General features: G+C 45.2%; 1 protein-coding gene across 21 annotated transcripts; it reads left to right on the top strand.

Annotated features, from left to right (window-relative positions):
* Window positions 1-510: 510 nt before the first annotated feature.
* LOC139558710 (chromodomain-helicase-DNA-binding protein 4-like) lies at window positions 511-26,165 on the top strand. Of its 21 annotated transcripts, none has more exons than XM_071374044.1 (42): window positions 511-705; window positions 1,195-1,342; window positions 3,799-3,905; window positions 4,194-4,448; window positions 4,804-4,922; window positions 5,064-5,454; window positions 6,095-6,242; window positions 8,177-8,346; window positions 8,669-8,899; window positions 11,330-11,533; window positions 11,779-11,987; window positions 12,330-12,461; window positions 12,574-12,673; window positions 12,920-13,111; window positions 13,665-13,865; window positions 14,066-14,203; window positions 14,502-14,623; window positions 14,784-14,957; window positions 15,195-15,336; window positions 15,516-15,647; window positions 15,890-16,007; window positions 17,223-17,347; window positions 17,627-17,719; window positions 17,935-18,088; window positions 18,203-18,226; window positions 19,455-19,630; window positions 20,294-20,483; window positions 21,449-21,538; window positions 21,664-21,755; window positions 21,969-22,102; window positions 22,200-22,344; window positions 22,495-22,663; window positions 22,857-22,916; window positions 23,101-23,204; window positions 23,422-23,653; window positions 23,773-23,838; window positions 23,998-24,153; window positions 24,325-24,433; window positions 24,738-24,870; window positions 25,125-25,320; window positions 25,632-25,801; window positions 25,897-26,165. In XM_071374044.1, exons 2-42 carry the CDS (start codon window positions 1,279-1,281, stop codon window positions 25,909-25,911), a joined length of 5,982 nt encoding a protein of 1,993 aa, XP_071230145.1. In that variant the 5' UTR covers window positions 511-705; window positions 1,195-1,278; the 3' UTR covers window positions 25,912-26,165. The 21 variants fall into 21 exon arrangements, with proteins under 21 accessions (XP_071230145.1, XP_071230147.1, XP_071230141.1 ...); XM_071374046.1 differs by having other exon boundaries at window positions 23,104-23,204; XM_071374040.1 differs by having other exon boundaries at window positions 21,449-21,537; window positions 21,654-21,755.

Raw genomic sequence — 26,165 nt, forward strand, 5'->3', positions numbered from 1 at the left:
GGTTTTCAAATGGGTGGGCCTGCCCAAGTTCACAGTACAGTGTTTACCTGAGTGTGCCCTGTGGTGAACCTCCACAAGGAATGTATGGTTTATAAGTGTTCATAAGGCTTCTATATATAATATGCGTGTGTAATATTTTGTGTCAGTCCATGATGAAATATACTCTTAGGCTGTACAGTACAGTGTCTCAACATACATGTAGATTGTGAGACTGAAGTTAAATGCAGTCATGTGGTGCACAGTTGCCATGTGACGTATTTTTTTCATCCCTCTCTCTCTTTTTGGAGTTATGCTTATTGTGGGATGTCAGTGACTGTGCTCATTATTATTATGGGATGTTGGGTAGGGGTGTGGGGGGGTGAGTGTTTCCATAGTAACGTTGGTTGCTAGGGGGGAATGGAGGAATGGGGAAGAGACTGCATGTGAGGAGGAGGGGGGGGGTGGATTATTATGGTCTGTACATTGCAAGGTAACTATGCAGAGTGGGGGAGGGGTGAACGTGTGTGGGGTTATTATGGGATGTCTGCCCCCTGATCTCTTTGTGTGTGTGCGTGCGCGGGTGTTTAGTGCGAGAGGGAGACGTCGTGTGCAACATAAGAAAAAAGACTGCATTTTAATTATTGTAACTAGCTAGTTATTGTAACCTAAAAAGAAAAACATACCGTTTCGTTGTTTCTGGTTTCAAACAGTGGAATCATTCAACTTGTGAGTAACGTTACTGTAGTTTGTTGCATTGTTTCTAAATGTATTTGTGTCAGACCTTTTATTATCGAAATTAAACAAATTTAAGTTAGTCATTTATTGAGAGTTATATTTTGGGATGATTAGGTGAATCGTGCTTCTGAACCTAGCCTGTGTGCGCTAACGTTAGCGGGCTAACTAACCAAGTGTGGGACGGAAAACTAGTAGCAAGCTAGCCGCACGATGATGGCATGTCAAATGGCTAGCTAGCTATATGTAGCTAGCGAGACTACGCATAGATTGAAATGCTGATAATCTTGAGTAGCCTAGTGCTGGTTGAAACAATTGGCACCAGAAATTGTATTTTACCTACTGAGGCATTCCATGTATTTACATTGTTCAATAAACGAAACCAGTCAAGAATATTCACTTCTGTTTTCTTTTTGTCTCTTATTTCCACCTCCTTGCCGACCTGTCCTCCTTGACTTCATGCTCGACCTGGACGGACTGAAGACTCGGACAGGACTCGGGAGGCAAAACGGATTTAAAAACTTTATTTAGCTAGTTAGCTAACTACATTTAAAGTTAGCTAACAGTATGTCTGGAAGCGAAGAAGATAGGGATGATTTTGGAGCCCCGGAGGATCGGTCTTTAATGCAAGGTAGGACCACTTCTACAAATTAACGTTACATATTCATTGCAACGAAATTGATTTATCAACATTTGCTGTACTTTATGTAAATAATACGGGGTAAATCGTATAACTAGGCCAAATATACAATTTATGGCTGTGTACTGTCAACAACTAACATTTTATGAATAGCTATTGTATCTAACTGGTAACGTTAAGCTAGTTGATGCTGGTTATGGTTAGCTAACTTGGCTGGTTATTATGGTTAGCAAACTTGGCTCTAGTTAGCTAGCAGCATTATCACAATTTCTTATGTAGCTGGCCAACTAGTTGTGGAAAAGTGTTTTAGCCAATTAAAGTAAGTTTCTGAAACAATGGACATCAGTCTAAGCTAGATGTTAGCTGGTTAACGGAGTGACTAGCTGGTTAACTAACTAGTTGGCCAGAGGCTAGCCTGGCAAGCTAGCTGGCCGAAGCTAACTTAGCCTAGCTTGCGTGTGCTAACAATGCTAACGTTAGTTAACGTTTTGGTTTCAGTTGTTGGATTGCTTAAATTTAATTTCGCCAAGTGTTTTTCCATACCTAGGCAACTGGCACAACTTAAACTTTGAGCTACTAAAATCATGCCGACCCACCGGCATATTCTTGCGGCCTAGCAAATATTACCGGTATTTTTACGTGCGGATGACAAGATGGAGCCAGCCAGTTAGCTTGAAAGATGGCAGATGACGACGGTGGCTTTCTCCTCCTCTATCGAGTGGTTGGTAGCGCCGCTTTGCGTGGTAGAAATAAATGCTGTGTATACAGTTCTGGAAAATGTTAACGGAATTTGACATATAGCTAGCTAACTATCGTACAATAGTTGGAAGTACAATAACTTTGTTTACACAACAACAACGGATTCGGATATGAAGGCAATGCATATTCCATTAGAATCTTTGAGGGGGGGAAGTTAAGGCGATGGAATTTTCTGATTTTAAACAATATGCGTCGCCAGGCCTCCTTTTAGATAGTAGCTAACTAATATAATTATTAAACCACTTGCATTCATTTATAGAAATGATCACATTAAAATGCATGGATGATTTATTTTGGTAAATTCTATTAGCATAGCTAGTGATTTTTATTTTCTTTGCTTTCAAACCTCTCACATGTGGAAATCATTGACCATAACCTTACTCAAATAAGAATAATTACTTGGAAGGGGCATCTTTTCCAATTTGTTTGTGGGAAATCACATTATGGAATTGAGCTAACTGGAATTGAACTTAATCGAGATAATGATGACATGGCAATCAGATGGCATATAATTGGTCATCCAGCCCAGCTCATTTTGACCTACAGACAGCTTATCACATGTCAGACCGTTGCCACTTTGTCTTGATTTCAATGCCAAAGTCTATTTGCTTAAATGTACCATGAGTAATTACATAATAGGCTTTGAACTCCATTCCATATGACTTTGCAGCTACCCGGATTGCAAGGAACGGAGGATACCTAGGATATTGAATTTTCATTACAGTTATGGGGGGTAGGTAGTAGTTGCAGCCTATTTGAAATCTAGCCAGCTAAGTGACATGGTGGCGGCTCGGTTCTATTCTCCGAAACCATAATAGAGCTCCCCAGCTTGTAGTTCTAACCCGGAAATGAGTTACCTTTGCTTCGTTCGGCCATTCCTATTGGGAAAGAATGGGATTTTGGGATAAATGCCGAAAATGTCTGAAGTTAGCACATGCTTACGGGGTCTTGTACATTTTGTTCAATGGTATAATATCAGTCAGATAACATGACCTTTATGAATTATGAAGCATTTGTGTTTTTAAAAAATGACATAAAAGCTAATGAGGATTCTCATAGAACAAAACATATAAGATCTCCTAAGCCTGTGTTTAACACAGACCTTGTTTTTGGTGTTTATCCAAAAACCCTACAAAAACATCATTCCCCCACAGGCTTTGTGCAACAAACCATGGCAAAATTGGTGCCTTCCAAAAGACGCCTTTGCGATTTCTCTCTATTGTATGAGGGAAAGGGGGATACCTACTCAGTTGTACAACTGAAATGTGTCCTCCACATTTAACCCAACCCCTCTGAATCAGAGAGGTCCGGAGGACTGCATTAATCGACATCCATGTCTTCAGCCTCTGGGGAACAGTGGGTTAACTGTATCTCTCCGGGGGAGAATGACATATTTTTACCCTGTAAGCTCGGGGATTCGATCCAGCAACCTTTCGGTTACTGGCCCAACGCTCCTACCTGCTGCCCCCATTAATGCACATGTTTATGGGCTAATTTGCAGTGAAGTTTTCACTTTGCAAAGATGCAATCCAAAAGAAATTGCTATTTTGTCATTTGAGTTTTAGGCAATAGTATGGGAAGAAAAAAAGCAATCAAAGTTTGTCTTAGAATTTGAGAGAGAAAAACAGACATACACACGTCAATATCCAGGGTCATGTGGTTAGCTTTGTCTCTGACCTCCATTGCAGATGAGGAAGAGATGTCAGAGAATGAGGCCCCGAAGGTGAAGAAAAAGAAGAAGGCCAAAAAGAGCCGGGAGAACAAAAGCAGCAAGAGGCGAACCTCTCGCAGAGAGGTAGGCTACTGTGATATGTCCATGTCTCTGTCATATTTGTACATTGTTAGGATGCACCATGTCTTGTTTGCTGTCGGTCAATTGGCCCAAAATTTCAAACATTAGCTTCTAGACCAAGAAGGCAGGTAAAATACTATACTGTATATTTTTACATCCTTTCCAGAGGAATTGTTCAGGGACCCCCATTATCTCCGGTCAGTTAGTGCATTGTTAGTCTTTCATTGAAGGGACACACCACCTGTCAGAAGACAGTGGGCTTACTCCTAACCCCCCCTGTGTCCCCTCCAGGATGTGCCTATGAGCTCCCCCGAGCCCATGGAGACCCCCGAGGTAGACCGAGACGAAGAGCGAGCGGTGCCCCACTCGGACAGCGAGGGCAGCGACTACAACCCGGGGAAGAAGAAGAAGAAAAACAGGGGGGGCACTTCCAAGGAGAAGAAGAGGAGCAGCACCAGCACTGACAGAAACGGTGGAGGAAAGGACAAGAGGAAGGACCCTGAACCCGAGGAAGAGGAGGATGAGGACGATGATGACGATAGCTCGGTAAGATTTAGTTTGAGGATGGAGAGCGTTTTGGAGGGGGTACGGTATTAAAGTTGACAATACTACTATGTTGAGAGTAGACTACCATTAGGGTGCCTGGTAGAGGTATTTGCACTTATGTAATGACATACTATCACTGTGGCAGCATAAAACTACCTGCCATTGATCCTTTGTCAAGACAAACACTTGGCACATGGTATAACTGTATGCGGCATCAAATAACCGTTAGTCGCCAATGCTGGCAGGAAAGTGCTTTGTCCAAAGCTGTGCGAGAGTAAACTTAAATATATATATATATATATATACACCTAGTAGCTTTTACGGAAACGTTCATATTTATTTTTTTTCCATCTAGGAGCCTAAGACATCGTCCCAGCTCCTGGATGACTGGGGAATGGAGGACATTGACCACGTCTTCAGCGAAGAGGACTACCGCTCCCTCACCAACTACAAGGCCTTCAGCCAATATGTCCGGTAACGAGATTGTCCTTATCGATGCTTGCGGCTTAAATAGTATGTTAAGCTTTCTCTTTCTTTACCCCTTTAAACTTTTGCTCACTCAAATATTTGAATTTTTTTGTCCTCATTACTCACCATCTTCCCCATCTCCCCCAGACCCCTCATCGCGGCCAAGAACCCCAAGATTGCAGTGTCCAAGATGATGATGGTGCTGGGCGCCAAGTGGCGTGAGTTCAGCACCAACAACCCCCTGAGAGGCTCCGCCGCCGCCAACGCTGCACTGGCCGCCGCCAACGTGTCTGCCGCCGTGGACAGCATGGTGGCGGAGGTCGCGCCCCCTCCCGCACCCACCCCAGTTGCCGAGCCCCAGCTACCGCCCGCCCCGCCTCTGAAAAAGGCCAAGACCAAAGAGGGCAAAGGTCCAAATGCTCGTAAGAAGTCCAAGCCGACCCCCAAGCCCGTAGAGAAGAAGAAGGTGGCTACAAAGAAGGTGGCCCCGCTCAAGATCAAGCTAGGAGGCTTCAACAGCAAGAGGAAACGCTCCTCAGTAAGTGTTTTCACTTTCTTTTTCTCTTCTCCTTTCTTGCTCTCTCTACATGTCCCACATTTGCAACCATTTCTTCCTCATTTTCTCTCCTTGCACCTGCTTAGTAGTGATGGAGGGGGGGGGAAATCGGTAGTTAAGGTCATTATTTTTGACGATGTATTTTTTGACAATATTGCAGTATTATTTTTGCAATTGTTGGCTTTACCTGCACCAAAACGCCAGTGTTTTCCCTTCATAGCTTGTTCCCTATTTTCTCTTTAAATAGAGAGCCAATTTTTCAGTACTTTCATGTCCATGACTGACCATAACTCATCTTCACATGGCTCTCTTGTCCCTCTGCAGCAGACATATGGTGAGCAATATGTTTGGAACATCGTATCGCAATAAAATCACAGTATCGAGTCTCAATACATAGAATCGTGAGAATCGCAATACTTCGGTGCCGATACGATATGTATCGTGATAATATTGTATTGTGAGGTCCCTGGCAATTCCCAGCATTACTGTTTAATCACCTCTTTCTCGCTCATTTTGAGTTTCTTCGGTTGTCATTTGGCAGAGGCGTTCAACCTAGAGAATAATTTCTCCTGAAAAATATGTTTCTAACCCTTCTCTCTCACTCCCTCTGTGTTCCTATTAGAGTGAGGAAGATGAGCCCGACGTGGAGAGTGACTTTGACGACGCCAGCATGAACAGCGTGTCCGTGTCGGACGGCTCCAACAGCCGCAGCAGCCGCTCCAAGAAGCCCAAGAGCAAGCCCAAGAAGAAGAAGGGTCAGTACTCTGCAGGTGTGTGTGTCTCTCTTCCATGGCTGTGATACAGTATGTCTCAAGCCCAATAAAAAAGTGGTCTTGAGTTTCTAGACTCCATAGCTGTAGTTTGTGCATGTCCAATTGGCCATGACTTAGTCAGTACCACTGAGTCACTAGAAGATTATTTTCAGTAGGGCAGTATCCAGCATCTTCTTCCTTTAAATAGTTTGACACCCGCTGACACATTCAGTAGACAAGCTCTTCCGTCAGAGCATTGATACATATCGGCTATGAGATTGAGATGCTTCCTAATTTCAATTGCATATGAAGTACTATCCAACTACACAGTAAAAGGGAGAGACAAAAAAATATGCGCAATTCCATAATGTTTCATTCTACAGCACTTAATAAACATTATTCATTTTGGTCATACATTCTGATAAAAATATGCGTTCCTGCTGTGCATTCCTTACAATATGTAACAGCTAAAGTGTTAGTGTTCCTGGTATTTCTTTAAGGGTGCTTGTCAAACAACAACAAATGTTGAAGAGGCATTCCTCTTTTGGAGAAATTTCTATCTATACTGAACAAAAATATAAACGCAACATGTAAAGTGTTGGTCCCATGTTTGATGAGCTGAAATAAAAGATCCCAGAAATGTTCCATATGTACAAATAGCTTGTATATCAAATTTTGTGCACAAATTTGTTTACATCCCTGTTAGTGAGCATTTCTCCTTTACCAAGATAATCCATTCACCTGACAGGTGTCATATCAAGAAGCTGATTAAACAGCATGATCATTACGCAGGTGCACCTTGTGCTGGGAACAATTACAGGTCACTCTAAAATGTGCGGTTTTGTCACACAACACAATGCCACAGATGTCTCAAGTTTTGAAGGAGCACGCAATTGACATGTTGACTGCAGGAATGTCCATCAGAGCTGTTGCCAGAGAATTTTATGTTCATTTCTATACCATAAGCCGCCTCCAACGTCGTTTTAGAGATTTGGCAGTACATTCAACCGCGTAACCTCGTCAGCCCAGAACCTCCACATCCGGCTTCTTCGGATCGTCTGAGACCAGCCACCCGGACAGCTGATGAAACTGGGTTTGCACAACCTAAGAGTTTATGCACAAACTGTCAAACAGTCTCGGGGAAGCTCGTCTGCGTGCTCATTGTCTTCACCAGGATCTTGACCTGACTGCAGCTCGGTGTAGTAACCAACTCAGTGGGTAAATGCTCACCTTTGATGGCAGCTGGCACGCTGCAAAAGTATGCTCATCACGAATGAATCCTGGTTTCAACTGTACCGGACAGATGGTATACAGAGTGTATGGCGTGTGAGTGGGTTGCTGATGTCAACTTTCTGAACAGAGAACCCCACCGGCACAATGGGGTAATCGTATGGGCAGGCATAAGCTACGGAATGCACAGAGCTACTGTGACGATCCTGAGGCCCATTGTTGTATGATAATGCACGGTCCCATGTCGCAAGGAACTGTACACAATTACTGGAAACTGAAAATGTCCCAATTCTTCCATGGCCTGCCTACTCACCAGACATGTCACCCATTGAGCATGTTTGGGATGCTCTGGATTGACGTGTACGACAGCGTGTTCCAGTTCCCGCCAATATCCAGCAACTTCGCACAGCCATTGACGAGTGGGATAGCATTGCACAGGCCACAGTCAACAGCCTGATCAACTCTATGAGAATGAGATGTCGCACTGCATGAGGCAAATGGTGGTCACACCAGATACTAACTTGTTTTCTGTGACCAACAGATGCATATCTGTATTCCCAGTCATGGGAATTTCGTAGATTAGGGCCTAATGAATTTATTTCAATTGACTGATTTCCTTATATGAACTGTAAGTCAGTAAAATCTTTGACAGTGTTGCGTTTTTATATTTTGGTTTAGTTTGAATTGCTCTCACGCACTTTTCTCTTATTCCCTCTCTCCAGTCGAGGAGGACGGTGACGGCTATGAGACGGACCACCAGGACTACTGTGAGGTGTGCCAGCAAGGAGGGGAGATCATTCTGTGCGACACCTGTCCCAGGGCCTACCACATGGTGTGTCTGGACCCCGACATGGAGAACGCCCCAGAGGGCATCTGGAGCTGCCCACACTGTGTGAGTGACACCTTCCTAAGCTCTGTGGAGTACGTGACCAGGGAAAAATGGTACTGGTTAGTCAACGAGAATGTCTGGCCAATTGGAGTGCTGAAAAAAATCGGAGGAAATTGCAGAGGGTAACAATGAACTATTCATATTGACCAGCATTGGTCAATGATCATAATCTACTAGCGAGTAGTACTATGGTATATGCTGGTACTATTTGAACTCAAATTTCTCCAGTGAATAATTGTCTTTGCTCCCTTACCATTCAACCAGTTAACCCTTTCCCTTTGCACTACTACCATTCACGTGAACCCCTTTCCTCCCTCATCCACAGGAGAAGGAGGGCAAACAGTGGGAGGCGCGGGAGGATGGCTCAGAAGAAGAAGAGGAGGAGGTGGAGCCCGAGCCGGAGGAGGACGACCACCACATGGAGTTCTGCAGGGTGTGTAAGGACGGTGGCGAGCTGCTCTGCTGCGACTCCTGTCCCTCTTCCTACCACATCCACTGTCTCAATCCGCCCCTGCCTGAGATCCCCAACGGAGAGTGGATCTGCCCCCGCTGCACTGTGAGTGAACCAATAGAGTGGGACCCAGAGGGTGATTGACATGGGGCACAGACAGTTACAGAGGGTGAAGTGAATTTTTGACCCACCGTCTCTTTTCAGTCCTGTGTAGCAGAATTAGAAATGGAGTACAGACACTGAGCTTCGAAATGGCATATCATATACTGTAGTTAGAGGAAACATGGGGAAGTAAAGCTGCTTTAAAAGTTAATGAACATATAGTCCCATTGTGATTTTCACACTTGCTCTACATTAATCCTTTGCAAACATATTTAGAAAAGGAATACTTTAATCAGGTTGCCAAAATGGATTCTCTGAACATTATCTCACCAAACTTAGGAAACCATTTACAGTATTACATTGCCTATTGTTGTAAAATAAATAAAAAAGGTTATCTGTTATGGTCTACACCCATGTAGCATCGTTCACACCCTCTAAAGCCTCAGATCGACCTATCCGTCTCTTGACGAATTCACATTAGAACACGCGAATGTGGCCATGTGCAAAATCAGTGACTTAGTGCTACTTTAACTTCAAGTGGTAAAGGTAGTAGCCTACCATTTAAGTAACGCATAAGGCTTAGGTGAAAACTATCTAGACCTAGGCCTATATCATCAGATCCTTTTGAGTAACTTTGGTTCGGGTAATGTTATGATGTGAACAAAGGAATCTAGCCTGAGAGCATATTTCTGTCCTGCCTTTTGGAACAGGATATGTAATGTCCATGGCCTTTTCATTGCAAAAGTCCTGACGTTCTCAAAAATATGTTTGCCGGTTTGTGTCCAGTCCGGGGGACGCTTTCACATTTCCGGGAGGAAGGACGTCAACATTGCACAGCAGCTGAAACCTGGTTCCATCTGAGTGAAAGCTCCTTGGCTGCAACACCAGGCTCCAGACAATTCAAGCTGTAAAGGAGGAAAGCAGACAAAAGTAGACATTAAAAGCTTGCATACTAACATTCATTGACCCCCAAGGACAAGCAATAAGCTCAAAGTGCAAAGACAAAATAGCTGAAGTGTTGCTTTGTCACCCGTCATCATCTCCTTGTACTGGTGGCGGAGAGCAGGTTTATGCTGGAAGTCAAATTCCAGAAAAATAAGTTAAAATGGGAATTCATGTCCTATAGCTTGTTGTTGACTGCTACAACTGTACTACCAATGCCCAGTACACGCTTAACCGGCTTCCAGCCAACAATGGTAATTAGCTTAATTAGTTAGCATAATTACCAGTTGGCTAGATATAAATGGTATTCGTTAAGCAAGCCAGTTAGTTGAACATGCAAAAAATTACCTCAATCTATAATCCAATAGCTAGCTAGTTATTTAGCTATCGTTTCATCCAACTTAACATTTGTCCCAATAACGTACCTTGGGGGTTTGATTAGCTTGCTAATCGTTTAGCATTCGTACCACAGTGGCTATTTTTGGTAGCTAGCTAGTTAAACATCAAACTTGCATACATGAAAAAGATGAAATCGTACATGCCTTAACACATCAGCAATCAATATTACTGTAACAGCAGAATGCAACTGCTGAGCTAACTGTCTTAATGTTGCTTCGTCCCGCAATGAGCCATCTGTAAACAATGGCTCGTTGCGGAACGAAGTAAGCTATACCGGTACATGTATGCAACTGTTTAGCTAGCTAGTACAATAGCTAGCAATAAGCAACTTTTTGCTACAGTTGAGACAGTAACGCATGTACATGTAGCTATATTTTGGCATTTTAACTGTAGACTCTTTATTGGTGTCTGGCGACTGATTCACGGCAGACTGAATCACAGAAGACAGAGCTGTGTGAATACCAGCAGCTCTATTCAGGACAAGACTGGTATTGAAAGTTGTAGCTACACTTTGCATGTAGTCCATAAGTAAATCCAATGGATATTTCAAATATCCGCGGTAGCAGAGAGAGAGCAGGATGTGCCATTTGACAGAGAAGACTTGAGTGACAAAATTGACCTTTTCTCGTGAATGTCCCAGCCCCTCGTTATATCAACCAATCATGGCTAGGCAAGATTCTGCATTTTTTGTGTGTCTAAACAGCTTTGTGATTTCATATTTTATTGATTCTTTTTTACAGATTACGTACTGGTTTGTTATTAAGGCACATGAAAGTTCAGATGTTCAAGAAGGCATTTCTGCAGAAGATATACGCATTTTGATGAGAATGTTGTTGTTTTTTTACATTCAAATGCCACCCCTGTGAAGTGTGACATACGGGTCACATTTGACTTCCCAAATTGATACCTAGCCCCTACGGTCTTAGGTAGTGAATGGGAAAACAAAACGACTAAATGGTTGAATGCCATGTAACAATACCTATCTGTAGGCAAGGAGTTTTCACCATGTCATTATGATCAGTTGGTCATGAAAAGTGAATGTTTTCTTAAATTCTTTTGACCTATTCATTGGATCTCCCCTCTTCTCCTCAGTGTCCACCAATGAAGGGCAAGGTGCAGAAGATTCTGACGTGGCGCTGGGGCGACCCCCCTCCGCCCACGGCCATCCCCCGCCCCCCAGATCTCCCGGCTGATCAGCCCGACCCCGCCCCTCTGGCCGGGCGCCCTGACAGGGAGTTTTTCGCCAAGTGGAGCAACATGTCCTACTGGCACTGCTCCTGGGTGTCTGAGCTGCAGGTATGTACGCACATACACACGGGCATGGGGGAAAAAATACTTTACAGGCAATCGCACTCATACACAGCTACCCTCAGTTGGTTTATTGCACAGCTTTTTCGTTTCTGTCGCACACTGAAACAAAAGCGTTCAAACAAAGACTCTCTTCTTTCTCACTCAAATTGATTAGAGAAGAGCTTTAATGTCACAACCACGTTTGGGAACACACACTTCCCCCTTTCACCCACTCTTTCCCATCTCCCCAGTTGGAGCTGCACTGTCAGGTGATGTTCAGGAACTACCAGAGGAAGAACGACATGGACGAGCCTCCTTCAATAGACTTTGGCGAGGGCGATGAGGAAAAGAGCACAAAGAGGAAGGCCAAGGACCCGCTCTACGCCAAGATGGAGGAGAAGTACTACCGCTTCGGCATCAAGATCGCCTGGATGATGATTCACCGCATCCTTAACCACAGGTCAGACGAGACTCAAGGACTGGCTCCTAAATGTGATTGAAATGTGTTTTAGTCTCATTGAGAGTTAACATTTCCAAAATAGCAGCAGATTTTTAGCTGCCAGGCCAATATAGTCGTGCACTTTGTAAATAGTGTCTAGTCGGGAGTTTCCCTTCAATGGAAAGGAGAACTCCCGCACGCACCCATGATTACCTCTGCATGTGTTTGTCAGGTGAAGGGTTTCCCAACATGGTGCAATTCTGACATTGGTCAAAGCGATAATTTAAACCAATCTGTTGCGAATACCTACCGGATGTAATTTTCAATGTTGCTAACCAAGTTTTGCCTGTTTGTGCGCTGCAGTCAGGACAAGAAGAACAACATCCACTACCTCATCAAGTGGAAAGACCTCCCCTACGACCAGGCCACCTGGGAGGCCGAGGACATGGACATCCCCGAGTTCGACGTCTTCAGACAGCAGTACTGGAACCACAGGTCACTAATGCATGATTGCACACCTTCTCTATATTGCGTAGATGAACTGGAACTTCTTTCTCACTTTGTCTGTTTTACGAGGGTAACAGTATTCTCTATCGGTTTGTTTCAGGGAGCTAATGATGGGCGATGAGGGTAAACCAGGGAAGAAGATGAAGGTGAAAGGCAAGACGAAGAGGTTGGACCGGCCTCCTGAGAACCCTGTCGTTGACGTAGGTGGAGTTGTAACTGTTATTGGAGTCTTATGTCTTTTTATGAGAGATGGTTTCTCTTGATTTAGAAGATATTCCTGATTATCATAAATTGTTTCTGTATATTACTGTTAAAATGGTCGTTTAGCTTCTTCTGCAGCTCTAAGTTGTGCCAATCACATAAATCCCGTATGGTGCATATTTACTGTATAGTGTGTCTTGGCTTCAACGGTAATTAACTTCTCACCCCCCCCCCCCCCTCTTCAGCCCACCATCAAGTTTGAGCGGCAGCCTGATTACATAGACAGTACGGGGGGCAACCTGCACCCCTACCAGCTGGAGGGTCTCAACTGGCTGCGTTTCTCCTGGGCACAGGGCACAGACACTATCCTGGCTGACGAGATGGGTCTGGGCAAGACTGTGCAGACTGCCGTATTCCTCTACTCACTCTACAAAGAGGTATGGGGTGAATGTGCATGTATTAGAGATGATAACTTTCAGTTTGAATTTTCAAATGTTAACTATAGCTTCTAGCTTTTTATTTATTGATTTAATGTCATTGTTTAAAAAAAAAAAGTAAATAAAATCAAGGCCAAAATTTGAAGTGGTAGCCATTAGTTTGAGAGAAACGAAATGCTAACTTGGCATAGTTCCCTTGGCAGCCGTATAAACCAATACCAGCCCAGCCATTTTGTATAAATCAGGTGAAATCTGACGACATTAAGCTTGAGCTTTGTGTCAACCCTCTTGGGGGGTGATCACATGGAGACTACTGCCACCTATTGGTCGGAGTGTAGATTGCAACGCCTTTGACAACACCATGTATTTACATTAGAATTATAGATGTTTGAATGTTACATGAAAAATGATATTTCTTTATTAAATTAGCTGTTGCTCAGTTGGTGAAGCATGGCATTTGCAACACCAAGGGTAGTGGGCTAGATTCCCGCTGGGGCCACACATTAAAAAGAAGATCATTTGTATGGAACTTTTTTTCTTTCCCCCCTCGCAGGGTCACTCCAAGGGCCCGTTCCTGGTGAGCGCCCCCCTGTCCACCATCATTAACTGGGAGCGAGAGTTTGAGATGTGGGCCCCGGACATGTACGTGGTGACCTATGTAGGAGACAAGGACAGCAGAGCCGTCATCAGAGAGAACGAGTTCTCCTTCGAGAACAACGCCATCCGCGGAGGCAAGAGAGCTTCTAAGATGAAGGTGAGAATGAAAGTGGGAAAGTGTGTTAAAATGAAAACTGATCAAATGTACTTTGTTGATTTTAAACGACAGTTCTAAAGTTAGTGTTCTGTTGAAGTAAGGAAGTACTTGCTTTGTCAATATGTCACGATAAGCTCACTCCTTCAATGATATGCTGGTGTGTGTGTGTCACGTTTTTAACCGTCCCCGTGGCCTTGTAGAAAGACTCATCGGTGAAGTTCCATGTGCTGCTGACGTCGTATGAGTTGATCACCATCGACATGGCCATCCTAGGTTCCATAGATTGGGCCTGTCTGGTGGTCGATGAGGCCCACAGGCTCAAAAACAACCAGTCCAAGGTGAGAGATTAGAGTTGACGACTCCTATAACCTGTCTACGGTGAGGGCTTAAAGAGCTTGTGCTAGGGAGGTAGTTTACCTGTTATGTGCAACATATTCCCTTTATTCAGGAAAAATATCAATTTGGAAGTATAAGGGTATTGAGGCATCTCAAATTTAAATGTCTTGTTATTTGGATATCCTGATTTGTATTAAGTGCAATGAAACTCCACCTAAACTGGTATGGCTGAAGGTACCATTGAGAAATTCATGTGTGCCTTTTTTAGTTTAGTAACAGGTTTCTCTCTCTCCGGTCCAGTTCTTTAGGGTGCTGAACAACTATCCTCTCCAGCACAAGCTGCTACTGACCGGTACACCTCTACAGAACAACCTGGAAGAGTTGTTCCACCTCCTCAACTTCCTCACGCCAGAGCGATTCAGGTGTGTGTACACATTCTGACCCCACTACTCTCCAAACATTACTCCCCACTCAATCCCAACGACCACTTCACGTCACCTGTATCACACCACGCGCATCTTAGACCAGCTATTATAGAGTTAACCGTTACTTACTTCCCTGCATCTTCCTCTCTCCGTGTAGTAACCTGGAGGGTTTCCTGGAAGAGTTTGCTGACATCGCCAAAGAGGACCAGATTAAGAAGCTGCATGACATGCTGGGACCCCACATGCTCAGGAGACTGAAGGCTGACGTCTTCAAACACATGCCTTCCAAGACGGAGCTCATCGTCAGGGTGGAGCTCAGCCCCATGCAGAAGTGAGTGAACGTGGGAAAGGAGGGATAGGATGTAGTGAAGAGGGTAAATTGAATAGTGGTAACCCACATTTATTGGCTAAAAGGTGATGTGATCAAATATATAGTTAGAATGATTAGTTATCTTCCCAAGACTACTTAATTAAACACAGTCTTCCCTTGGGATACTCATGAGAACTTTACAATAAAATTGGACTGGGGAAGTGGTATTAAGTGTTTCTTATTTCCTCATCTTTTTAGGAAGTACTACAAATTCATCCTCACCCGTAACTTTGAGGCCCTGAACACACGAAGTGGTGGGAACCAAGTATCCCTTCTCAATGTGGTGATGGACCTCAAGAAGTGCTGCAATCACCCCTACCTCTTCCCTGTGGCAGCCATGGTACGACCCACATACCAATGTTGTTGACTGAGAATGGACCATGCTATTGTGATGGATAAGTGTGTGTGAGGGGGGGTTGTATTTGCAGTTTTAGATATAATATGCATTATAACTTTAGTCTTTTGCTGTGAAGCTCTATATAACTGAGGCTCTGACTCTTGATTGGTTCCCCCAAACAGGAAGCCCCAAAGATGCCCAATGGAATGTACGACGGCAGCGCCCTCACTAAGTCTGCCGGGAAACTGACTCTATTGCAGAAGATGATGAGGAAGCTGAAAGACGGAGGGCACAGAGTACTCATCTTCTCTCAAGTTAGTTACCCAACACTCACATTTTAAATACTTTATTTGAATTCACAAATCGCATTACATCTTGAAGAATTCAACCATTTCAAAGATCTTGGAGACAGACACTTAAAGACACAAAAAGCACACAGACATACACATGGACACTGCTTACCCTTGTAGATTATTTTATAGATTGTCGTTTATTTTGCCTCTCGTGCATCAATTTCATTTGTTTACTCACCGCCCATTCACTCCCTCTGTATTAGATGACCAAGATGCTTGACCTGCTGGAGGACTTCCTGGAGAACGAGGGCTACAAGTACGAGCGTATCGACGGAAGCATCACCGGGGGCATGAGACAGGAGGCCATCGACAGATTCAACGGTGAGGCTCACCCCACAGACTTCGTCATTCACACTCGACTATATCACTGTGTATACTGCAGTTTCAGAGTGAGTATTATATAGTTGAGTCTTTAGAGGTATATGTCCTATCGTTGTTTGATATTGAAAGTGATTGATATAGATAATAGCTGATGTAGAAAGCTGGGTTTTTTCTGGATCAAACGGGGGCTGTGGTGGTGGTCGGTGCAGCTGAATTTGTTCCGGTCCCCGGGCAAGAAACAGCCCCATCTTGGTGGTGCAGATAAAAAAAATGTTTCCATTACTGCAATTCTACATGTTTCTCCATGAAGCTGACATTTTTTGTTGTTGCTGTTTTGAAGCTAATTTGCTGCAATTCTATATATTTTTCCAATGTGCTGAGAGAAAACGTTGGTTTTTTAAAGCACATTTCCTGCAATTCAATGCATTTTGCCATGGCTAATGCTGTGTTTTTATGCTCAAACATAATTCCAAAATCAATACTCCTGAATTCATTGGGCCTATTGCAACCATGGACGGCCACTAGATTATCGCCATGGCCCGACAAACAGTTCTTGTGCTGACATTTCTTCCAGAGGTAGTTTGGAACTCGGTAGTGAGTGTGGCAACCTAGAACAGACAACTTTTACACGCTTTTGTTCTGTGAGCTTGTGTGGGCTACCATTTCACGGCTGAGCCGTTGTTTCTCCTAGACGTTTCCACTTCACAGTAACACAGGCCTGTGCAATTCCAGTCCTCGGGGGCCTGATTGGTGTCACACTTTCCCCCCATCCCAAGCAAACACACCTGATTTTAAACTAATAGCATTTTTAACTGAAGATCATGATTAGTTGGGGTTAGGTGTGTTAGCTGGGGTTGGGGTAAAAGTGTGACACCAATCAGGGCCCCGAGGACTGGAGTTGCCCAGGCCTGTGAATAAAAGCACTTACAGTTGACCGGGGCAGTTCTAGCAGAGCAGAAATTTGACGAACTGACTTGTTGGAAAGGTGACATCCTATGACGGTGCCATGTTGAAAGTCACTGAGCTCTTCAGTAAGGCCATTCTGCTGCAAATGTTTGTCTATGGAGATTGCATGGCTGTGTGCACGTTTTTATACACCTGTCAGCAAATAGCCGAATTCTCTAATTTGAAGGGGTGTCCACATACTTTTGTATCCATGTTTGTGTATATGTTTAGTGATTTTCGTCTGAGTGGTTGATCTGTCTTGTTCCTTAGCCCCGGGGGCGCTCCAGTTTGCCTTCCTGCTGTCGACAAGAGCTGGAGGTCTGGGTATCAACCTGGCCACCGCCGACACAGTCATCATCTACGACTCAGACTGGAACCCTCACAACGACATCCAGGTATCACACTTGGAACCATCACACATAGGCCAAATCAAGTCCTAAGGACTTAGAGAATTTGATTTGTTTAAGCAATATGGTGGAACTTCCACCTAGCCTATCAGGGCAAGTGGAGCTATTACCATATTGCTTACGCCTATCCAATCAGATCTCCACACGTGTTTAGCGGTCGATTTGGGATTGGGCCATTACCGTTTCCTTGTCCTCCATATCAACTTTATTAAGGTGGTTGCAAGGATGAAAGGTTCATACAGTTTCTCTGCCTCTGCCTCATCTCAGGCGTTCAGCAGAGCTCACCGTATCGGCCAGAACAAGAAGGTGATGATCTACCGCTTCGTCACGAAGGCCTCTGTGGAGGAGAGGATCACTCAGGTAAAGAGCCTGTCCCCTCTCCCGCAACATCACAATGACCTCTTCACAACGTAACACAACAAATCTGTATCATAGAAATCATATTTTCTTGATGGATCCAATGAATGTTGTGTGTGTGAAACAGAGCCGTGTCTGTCAGCTCTACTCATTTAATTTCTATGGCCTAAATGGGCTGAAAGAAAGTGCAGGCATTGAAATGTTCCCTCCCTCACCAGGTTGCCAAGAAGAAGATGATGTTGACCCACCTGGTGGTGCGTCCTGGTCTGGGCTCCAAGACGGGCTCCATGTCCAAACAGGAGCTGGACGACATCCTCAAGTTCGGCACGGAGGAGCTGTTCAAGGACGAGCTTGGAAAGGGGGACAAAGAAGGTAAACATGGAGGGATGATGGATGGAGTGGATAGTTGTTCATCTGTCAGATCACCAGTCATTTGGCTTGCAAGTGAGCAAACAAAATGTCTTCTTCTTTTTTACCTGCCCACAGCAGGTTACTGGAAGCGTGTTGCAGGTGAACAGAAAACGAGCAAAGGCCAGCAGATACGAACAGTCAAATAAGCTGATAGTTTGTTGTTTATTACTTATTAGTGCTTATTAGGTGAAATGTTCAACATTTCTATCATGTCTCCCACTCCCCCCCACCCCCCCTAGAAATGAATGGAGCATCTAACCAAATTACACATGGTTTTAGTTCTGGGTAAACCGAGATTAAAAACATCATAATGATGTATATAACAGATTTGGTTCAAGATTAAGTTTATGACATTTTATTAACTGGGTGGTTCGAACCCTGAATGCGGATTGGCTGACAGCCGTGGTATATCAGACCGCATACCATGGTTATGACAAAACATTTATTTTTACTGCTCTAATTGCGTTGGTAAGAAGTTTTATAATAGCAATAAGGCACCTCGGAGGTTTGTGATATATGGCCAATATACCACGGCTAAGGGCTGTGTCCAGGCACTCTGCGTTGCGTCTTGCGTAAGAACAGCCCTTAGCCATGGTATATTGGCCATATATCACACCTCCTCTGGCTTTTGCTTAATTATATCATGGCATTGTTAAATAATTGTTTCTGATTGGCTTGAAGGGCATTCTTGAGCATGCATATTTGACCAATAACGCATGGTTGAATTCAATGGCAATAGAACATGTAAGAATGAACTATGTTTGAGCTGCTTTTGAAAGTAAAAGTTGAATTGAAAACATTGGCATTGTTGAATTCGATTTTCATAATGACAAGCTAGGACTGATGGTTTGGTTAGCTAAACTAGCAAGTCTGTTTGATAACCACGGCAACTACAGTAGCTATCTAGTAAACTTGCTAGCTACTTCAGTAGATGTTGAACACATTTCTACCTGCAAATGTGTTCAATTATAGCCATGGTATAAAAGGGATCTTCAACCCGGGGCTCTATGCGTCGTTCATTATTTTCCCTAGAACGTTGATTATCCCTTACATCTGGGTTTTCCCAAACTCTGTCCCGGGGGCCCCTACTGGGTGCACGTTTTTGGTTTTTGTGCTAGTACTACACAGCTGCTTCAAATGATCAAAGCTTAATGAGTTGTTTATTTGAATCAGCTGTGTATTTGCTAGGGCTAAAACCAAAACGTGCACCGAGGAGGGGGGGGCAGGACAGGGGTTGGCGAAACCCTGCCGTACATGATGATGTTTAGAACGTGTGCTGATGTTTTTAGATGGAGCATGTCCATAATGTAAATGTGATGTCCCCCAGGTGAGAACAAGGAGGAGGACAGCCAGGTGATCCACTACGATGACATGGCGGTGGACAGACTGCTGGACAGGAACCAGGAGTCCGAAACCCCGGAGGAAACGGAGATCGGGAGCATGAATGAGTACCTCGGCTCCTTCAAGGTGGCCCAGTACGTGGTCAAGGACGAGGAGGAGGCGGTAAGCGTGTTTGTTGGACATATATGCCACTTAGCAGGCGATTTAGATCCAATTTTAAATTTTTAGGAAGTCGACTCCTATGTGGCTTTGTTGTAGCCCAGACGTGTGTGTGTGTGTGTGTGTGTCTAATTTGACACAGTCACCCAAGCAGTACCGGAGCACCAAGTCAAGGTTTTAAAAAAAGGCTCCTTAACAGCTTCTACCACCGAGCCATAAGACTGCTGAACAATTCATCAAATGGCCACCCGGACTATTTACATTGACCTCCCCCCCCCTTTGTTTTTATACTGCTGCTAATTTCTGTTTATTATCTATGCATAGTCACTTTACCACTACCTACATTTACAAATGACCTTGACCAACCTGTACCCCCCCCCCCCCCCCCCGCACACTGACCCAGTACCGGTACCCCCCTGTAATAGCCTCGTTATTTATTCTTATTGTTACTTTTATGAAATGTTTTACTTTAGTTTATTTGGTAAATATTTTCTGAACTCTTCTTGAACTCCATTTTAAGTTAAGGGCTTGTAGGTAAGCATTTCACAGTAGGGTCTACACCTATCGTATTCGGCGCATGTGACAAATATAATTTTAGATTTGATCGATGAATCACCTTTTGTCTCACTCACTCACTCATATTCCTTCGCTATTGGCTCCCCTCAGGAGGAGGAAGTACAGAGGGAGATCATCAAGCAGGAGGAGAGTGTCGACCCAGACTACTGGGAGAAGCTTCTCAGGCACCACTATGAGCAGCAGCAGGAGGACCTGGCCCGCAACCTGGGCAAGGGCAAGCGCATCCGCAAGCAGGTCAACTACAACGACGGCTCCCAGGAGGACCGAGGTAGTAGACGGGGTAACGACAACAAGCGCCAACGCCATTATTTACTTACTTACATGTTTTTGTGTGTGTGTGTCCCTTTGTGGATGTGTGCAAGGGAAGGCATGGAGGTATGCAGTGTGTAGGAGCATGGAGGTATGTACCTGTGTGAGCGTCACCGGTGAAACCTTAGTAACAAAGTGGTGTCCGGGGCTGGTTTGAATATTCTTTACCTCCTGCATGAGGCATGCCTCTCTGTCACAGTTGTGTTGGAAATGTTGAATTTTAATCCAATTTGCATTACCTCACCATTTCAGCAAGGCTCTGTGTCAAACCTCAGAAAGCCTGGTAAATCTTCACATATGTGATATTCTATCCCCAACAACAATCCAAACTATTCAGGATTACATATGATGAGCAGATATGTTCAAGTCCTTTTATGTTGGAATGACCGCTTTCCTTAATTAACTTTTGACACCTGAATACAATGCATTGCAATGGTGTGGACTACTCTACCCACAATGCATTGTAAAGGCACCATGATCTCAGGCTCCTCGCCAAGAGGAAGCAAATGCCGGCACCCGCCCCACAAACTGTACTCTTTTATTCTCCTAAGAGATAGTTGGAGTGTGTGTGTTGTGCTTACTTGGTTTGTGTTTATTGTACCCCTTCCCTCTTTTGAGTTGGGAACCGGTGCCTTTTTCCCTGCCTGCTAACTGTAGACATACTAGATTAACCAAAGTCCCACGTGTGGTTTGTCAGCTACTCCCACTCGGGCACTGCGTGTATTGTGTGTAGGCAAGTTGAGACATCACCCCATATCTGTGACGGTGGTTTCCTGCTAGATCTCTGTACTTGGTCTGTTTGTCAACCTTTCACTCAGTCTATTTCCTTGTAGAATCTCCCCCCCTCTTTGAATGTTAATATATTTTTTAAGAAGTTCAAAGACTTTTCTGGACTGTGTACTGAAATTGCTCCCCGTGTCTTTTTCTGTCTCGAAGCAGATTGGCAGGATGACCAATCGGACAACAACTCTGACTACTCTGTGGCCTCCGAGGAGGGTGACGAGGACTTTGATGAGCGGGCAGAAGGTAAGCGAGAGTGTGTGGACAGAGATTGTGTCCCTGTCAGTGGGGTTTACAAGAGCGCGCGCGTGTGTGGTTTGTGAAGCTTAAGAGAATAACTTTTCATGTTTTCCTTTTTTCTGGCGGTGCAGCCAACTCTCGCAGACCCAACAGGAAAGGCATGCGGGGCGACAGGGACAAGCCACTGCCCCCCTTGCTGGCCAGAGTGGGAGGCAACATTGAGGTCAGCTGTCAATGTCCATCAATCACTGCACTCTGAACCAATGCTCTGCATGATTCTGAATGTGTTTTCAATTTAGGTTATCTACAGATGGGCCTACCCACCACTTGTCTCTGACATTCAATTGGCTTGTATAGAAATAGTTAGAGGTTGGGGGTCGATCTGTAAGACTACCTGTACCTAACTCGACACTAACACTGCCTCTCTGGTGTTCAGGTGTTGGGCTTCAACGTTCGCCAGAGGAAGGCCTTCCTGAATGCAGTGATGCGTTACGGGATGCCTCCCCAGGATGCATTCACCACCCAGTGGCTGGTCAGAGACCTGCGCGGGAAAGCTGAGAAAGAGTTCAAGTGAGTAACTAACATGTTATAGTATAAATGGTAATGCCCTGATATTTGTTGAAGTTGTCAGATCCACTCATCTCTCTTCCTTCTTGGTCTCTCTCAGGGCGTATGTCTCGCTCTTCATGAGGCACCTGTGCGAACCCGGCGCAGATGGAGCCGAGACCTTCGCCGACGGCGTCCCACGCGAAGGGTTGTCGCGGCAACACGTCCTCACCCGCATCGGCGTGATGTCACTGATCCGTAAGAAGGTGAAGCCCAGTTCCTGTTTGGGATAGTCGATCAATTCAACTGTCATACTTTTTAAGTCAAAGTCTTAACGGTATACTGGGCTCATGATCATGTACGACCCTGTGTTTCATTATCTGTCCTGGCTGCGTTCTGACCATGTTTTGGACCAGGTCCAGGAGTTTGAGCACGTCAACGGCCAGTGGTCCATGCCCTGGATGATGGAGCTGGAGGAGAGTAAAAAGGCTGCGGCCGCTGCAGCTGGAGCCCACCCCGACTCCCCAGGGAAGACCCCATCCACGGGCACGCCTGCAGACACACAGCCCAACACACCCGCCACAGGTACAGACCGCTACGCCCTCTTCCACAACCCTCTCCCTGATCCCTGCTCTTTCTGCATTCCTTATGGTCAATCTGTCTTTCTCTGCTGCCGCTGCAGCTGCAACCCCCCCCCCCCCCCATTTCTGCAAGTAGACCCTCTCCTGCGATAATGCTTTTAACCCCTGTTCTCCTCTGTGTGCTCGACCCTCCCCAGCCCCCAAAACTCCCTCCACAGGCACACCCGCAGACACGCAACCCAACACGCCCGCCCCAGGTAAACCAACTGCCCCACCTCCACACCCTCTCACTGTTCCAGGACTCTGACCCATGCGCTGCTGCTATGCTGGTTTTAGTGAAACCACCCTAGATTAAGAGTGCTTGGTGTGTAAAATGTGTAACTGTCAATCAACGCTTAGAGATGTGGAAGGTGGATTAAAGAGGATGATCTGTCGGTTTAGCAGACGACCCTTCAAGGACTGAGGACGCCGTGAAGGATGGTGAGAAAGAAGCGAAGAAAGACAGTGAGGGGGAGAAGGAGTCCGGAAAGACGGAAGACCCAGAGGTAAAGAATTTGATCTACATTGGTCAATAGACTAGAATAGGGCAATGGATAACAACCAAAGCCACCCAATGTATCATACCTGTACATTGGGTATTGATACTACAGTATATCATTGTTGTGAAGTCGGAGATGGAACTCCTTTTCCAGAATGGTTATACTTAGTTAGTTCTCTGTGCTTCAGGCTCTAATGAATCTAGCTCTTTCCCCTCTCTTTCAGATAATTGCGATCCCTGATGAGGATGAGAAGACCCCTTCCCCTGAAGAGAAAGCAAAGGAAAAAGAGGAAGAGGAGCCCATGGAAACAGACGAGCCTACCAACGGAGAGGCGGAAAAGAAGGATGGAGAGACTGCGGAGAAGAGTGCTGAGGTAGGAGAGGGGACCAAGTCTCCAGCAGCGGAGGAAAAGACGGACGTGTCGGAGGTCAAATCTGAAGACTCTGAGGCCAAAGGTGAACTTTTCTGTCAATGTCATAATAGAATATGGCTCAGTACTATTTTTCCCCATAGTACCATTTCTATTACACTTGTTTGCTAATGTCTCCCCCTCTTTCTCTTCATGGATTTGCAGCAGAAGATAAGAAAGAAGAGAAGATCGAAAAGATGGACACCACTCCTGCCTCAGAGGAAAAGAAAGGTAGCTCGTCCATCATTCGCTCTCGTTTTGTCCCTTGTCGATCAACAAACTGCAGTAAGAACATACTGTAGGTTCGGTGCCTTGGTCGATATTTGGTCAACGTTTCTGCTTCACGCCATTCTCTCTTTGGCCCCATTTTTTTATTTGTTCTGTCTGCAGAGCAAAAGGAGGAGAAGGATGGAGTGAAGGTGGAGGAGCCGGCCAAGCTGCAGAACGGGGACAGTGTGAAGGAGGGAGCGGCGGCCGGAGTCAGTGAGGAGAAGAAGAAAGCTAAGACAAGATTCATGTTTAACATCGCCGACGGAGGATTCACAGGTAAGAGGACTGGAGAGTGTCGAGGGACACTCATGCCCAGATCTCAACTCCGTCTCAACTGAGTTTTGGTTGGTTTCAAACATGGTTAAGCGCTACTCTTGGACTAAACTGCATTTTCAATAGTCTCAATTGTTACAGGGAATCACTAACAATCTCTTCTCTCTGATACAGAGCTGCACTCCTTGTGGCAGAACGAGGAGAGGGCCGCCACCGTCACCAAGAAGACCAACGAGATCTGGCACCGTCGCCACGACTACTGGCTGCTTGCTGGCATAATACAGTATCCTTTTATACCAGTGTTGACTTACTAGGCTGCCCACTGTGGCTCTTTGCAAACAAACATTAGGGCGGCGCATTCCAACTGACAGAACTCAATGATTTACTGTCAAGTCTTTCTCTTAAACGTTTGACCGGTACAACACCATCATTGGATTGTTGCCTCCAGGGTGGACTGCCTGTAGCATGATCTGAACATTTCTATGAACAGCTTCAAGTATAAAGGTCACATACATTAGGCCAGTATTGGTCATAACACAAACAGTGGGGCTTGTTTTGTTTTTCCCCTTGACTCTGGCGCCCCCTAGACACGGCTACGCGCGTTGGCAGGACATCCAGAACGATGTGAAGTACGCCATCCTCAACGAGCCCTTCAAGGCTGAGATGAACCGAGGCAATTTCCTGGAGATCAAAAACAAGTTCCTGGCCAGGAGGTTTAAGGTACAAAGTCCTTTATTAGCCATTTATCCTTTTATGAGTGTCATTTCTAAGCCAACTCTTCTAGAACAGTTTGTCAGCAGTTCTCATTTTCACTCTTATAATATACAGGTTTGTTCTGCTCCGTGTACACGCCGCGCGTTTTGTATTCATGTATTTTCAACCACCCCTTTCCTTCCCCATCTCCTCTCCCCCTTTCCTCTCCTCCTTTCCTTCCCCCTCTCCTCCTTCCCCATCTCCTCCTTCCCTCCCACTAGCTGCTGGAGCAGGCCTTGGTGATCGAGGAGCAGCTGCGCCGGGCGGCCTACCTCAACATGTCGGAGGACCCTTCCCACCCCTCCATGGCCCTCAACACGCGCTTCAGCGAGGTGGAGTGTCTGGCCGAGTCCCACCAACACCTCAGCAAGGAGTCCATGTCGGGGAACAAGCCCGCCAACGCCGTCCTGCACAAAGGTAGCTAGCCAGCTTGCATTCGCCTAGTACGTCTGAGTTCGTTAGGGCACACTAGAAATGTTTGGGGCAAAGGAAAATTTAAATTAAGTTGTTCTGGGTGATACCTTCCCATTTTTTACATTTTGTTTCTGAGTTTTTTCCCGGCCATTTTGTGCCTACTGAACGTGACCCTGTGCAAAGGAATGTGAAGGATAATCTCTTTGCTGACAACAGACCATAATACGTTATCAACCTAACCTAAAGTACCTTGAGGCTTAGTTGAAGATTTAAGTTGGCAAGCACTTCCAGGTTCTCACTCTTTTCACTCTCAGTGCTAAAACAGCTGGAGGAGCTTCTCAGTGACATGAAGGCAGATGTCACCCGTCTCCCGGCAACCATCGCCCGGATACCCCCCGTCGCAGTGAGACTCCAGATGTCCGAGAGGAACATCCTGAGCCGCCTGGCCAGCAGAGGCCCCGAACCACAGCCTCAACAACAGCAGGTAAGCGCTCAGCCCAAAGAGGTGTGTGTGTGTGTGTTTTGTTCACGAATCTTGTCACGCTTTGTAATGTGGATTGTTCATTTCTCTTTCTACAGATGTCGCAGCAGTAGCCTGGCTTAGGCTTGCCCCCCCCCCCTGAACCCCACCACCTCTACATTCCTGATCGGCACAGCAGGCCCAAGCTTGAAACCACGGCTCTTTACATATATATACATACATACATATATATATATATATGGACTTGCAGCGTTTCTACAGGCTGACCCCTGGACACTGTGGAAATGATAGCTATTTTATTTTTTTTGTTTTTTGACTTAATATTATTGATATGTTTTTTTGGGACCTAAATAAAAATGTAATAAAG

This window comes from Salvelinus alpinus, chromosome 29 (assembly GCF_045679555.1).
Source record: "Salvelinus alpinus chromosome 29, SLU_Salpinus.1, whole genome shotgun sequence".
Classification (NCBI taxonomy): Eukaryota; Metazoa; Chordata; class Actinopteri; order Salmoniformes; family Salmonidae; genus Salvelinus; species Salvelinus alpinus.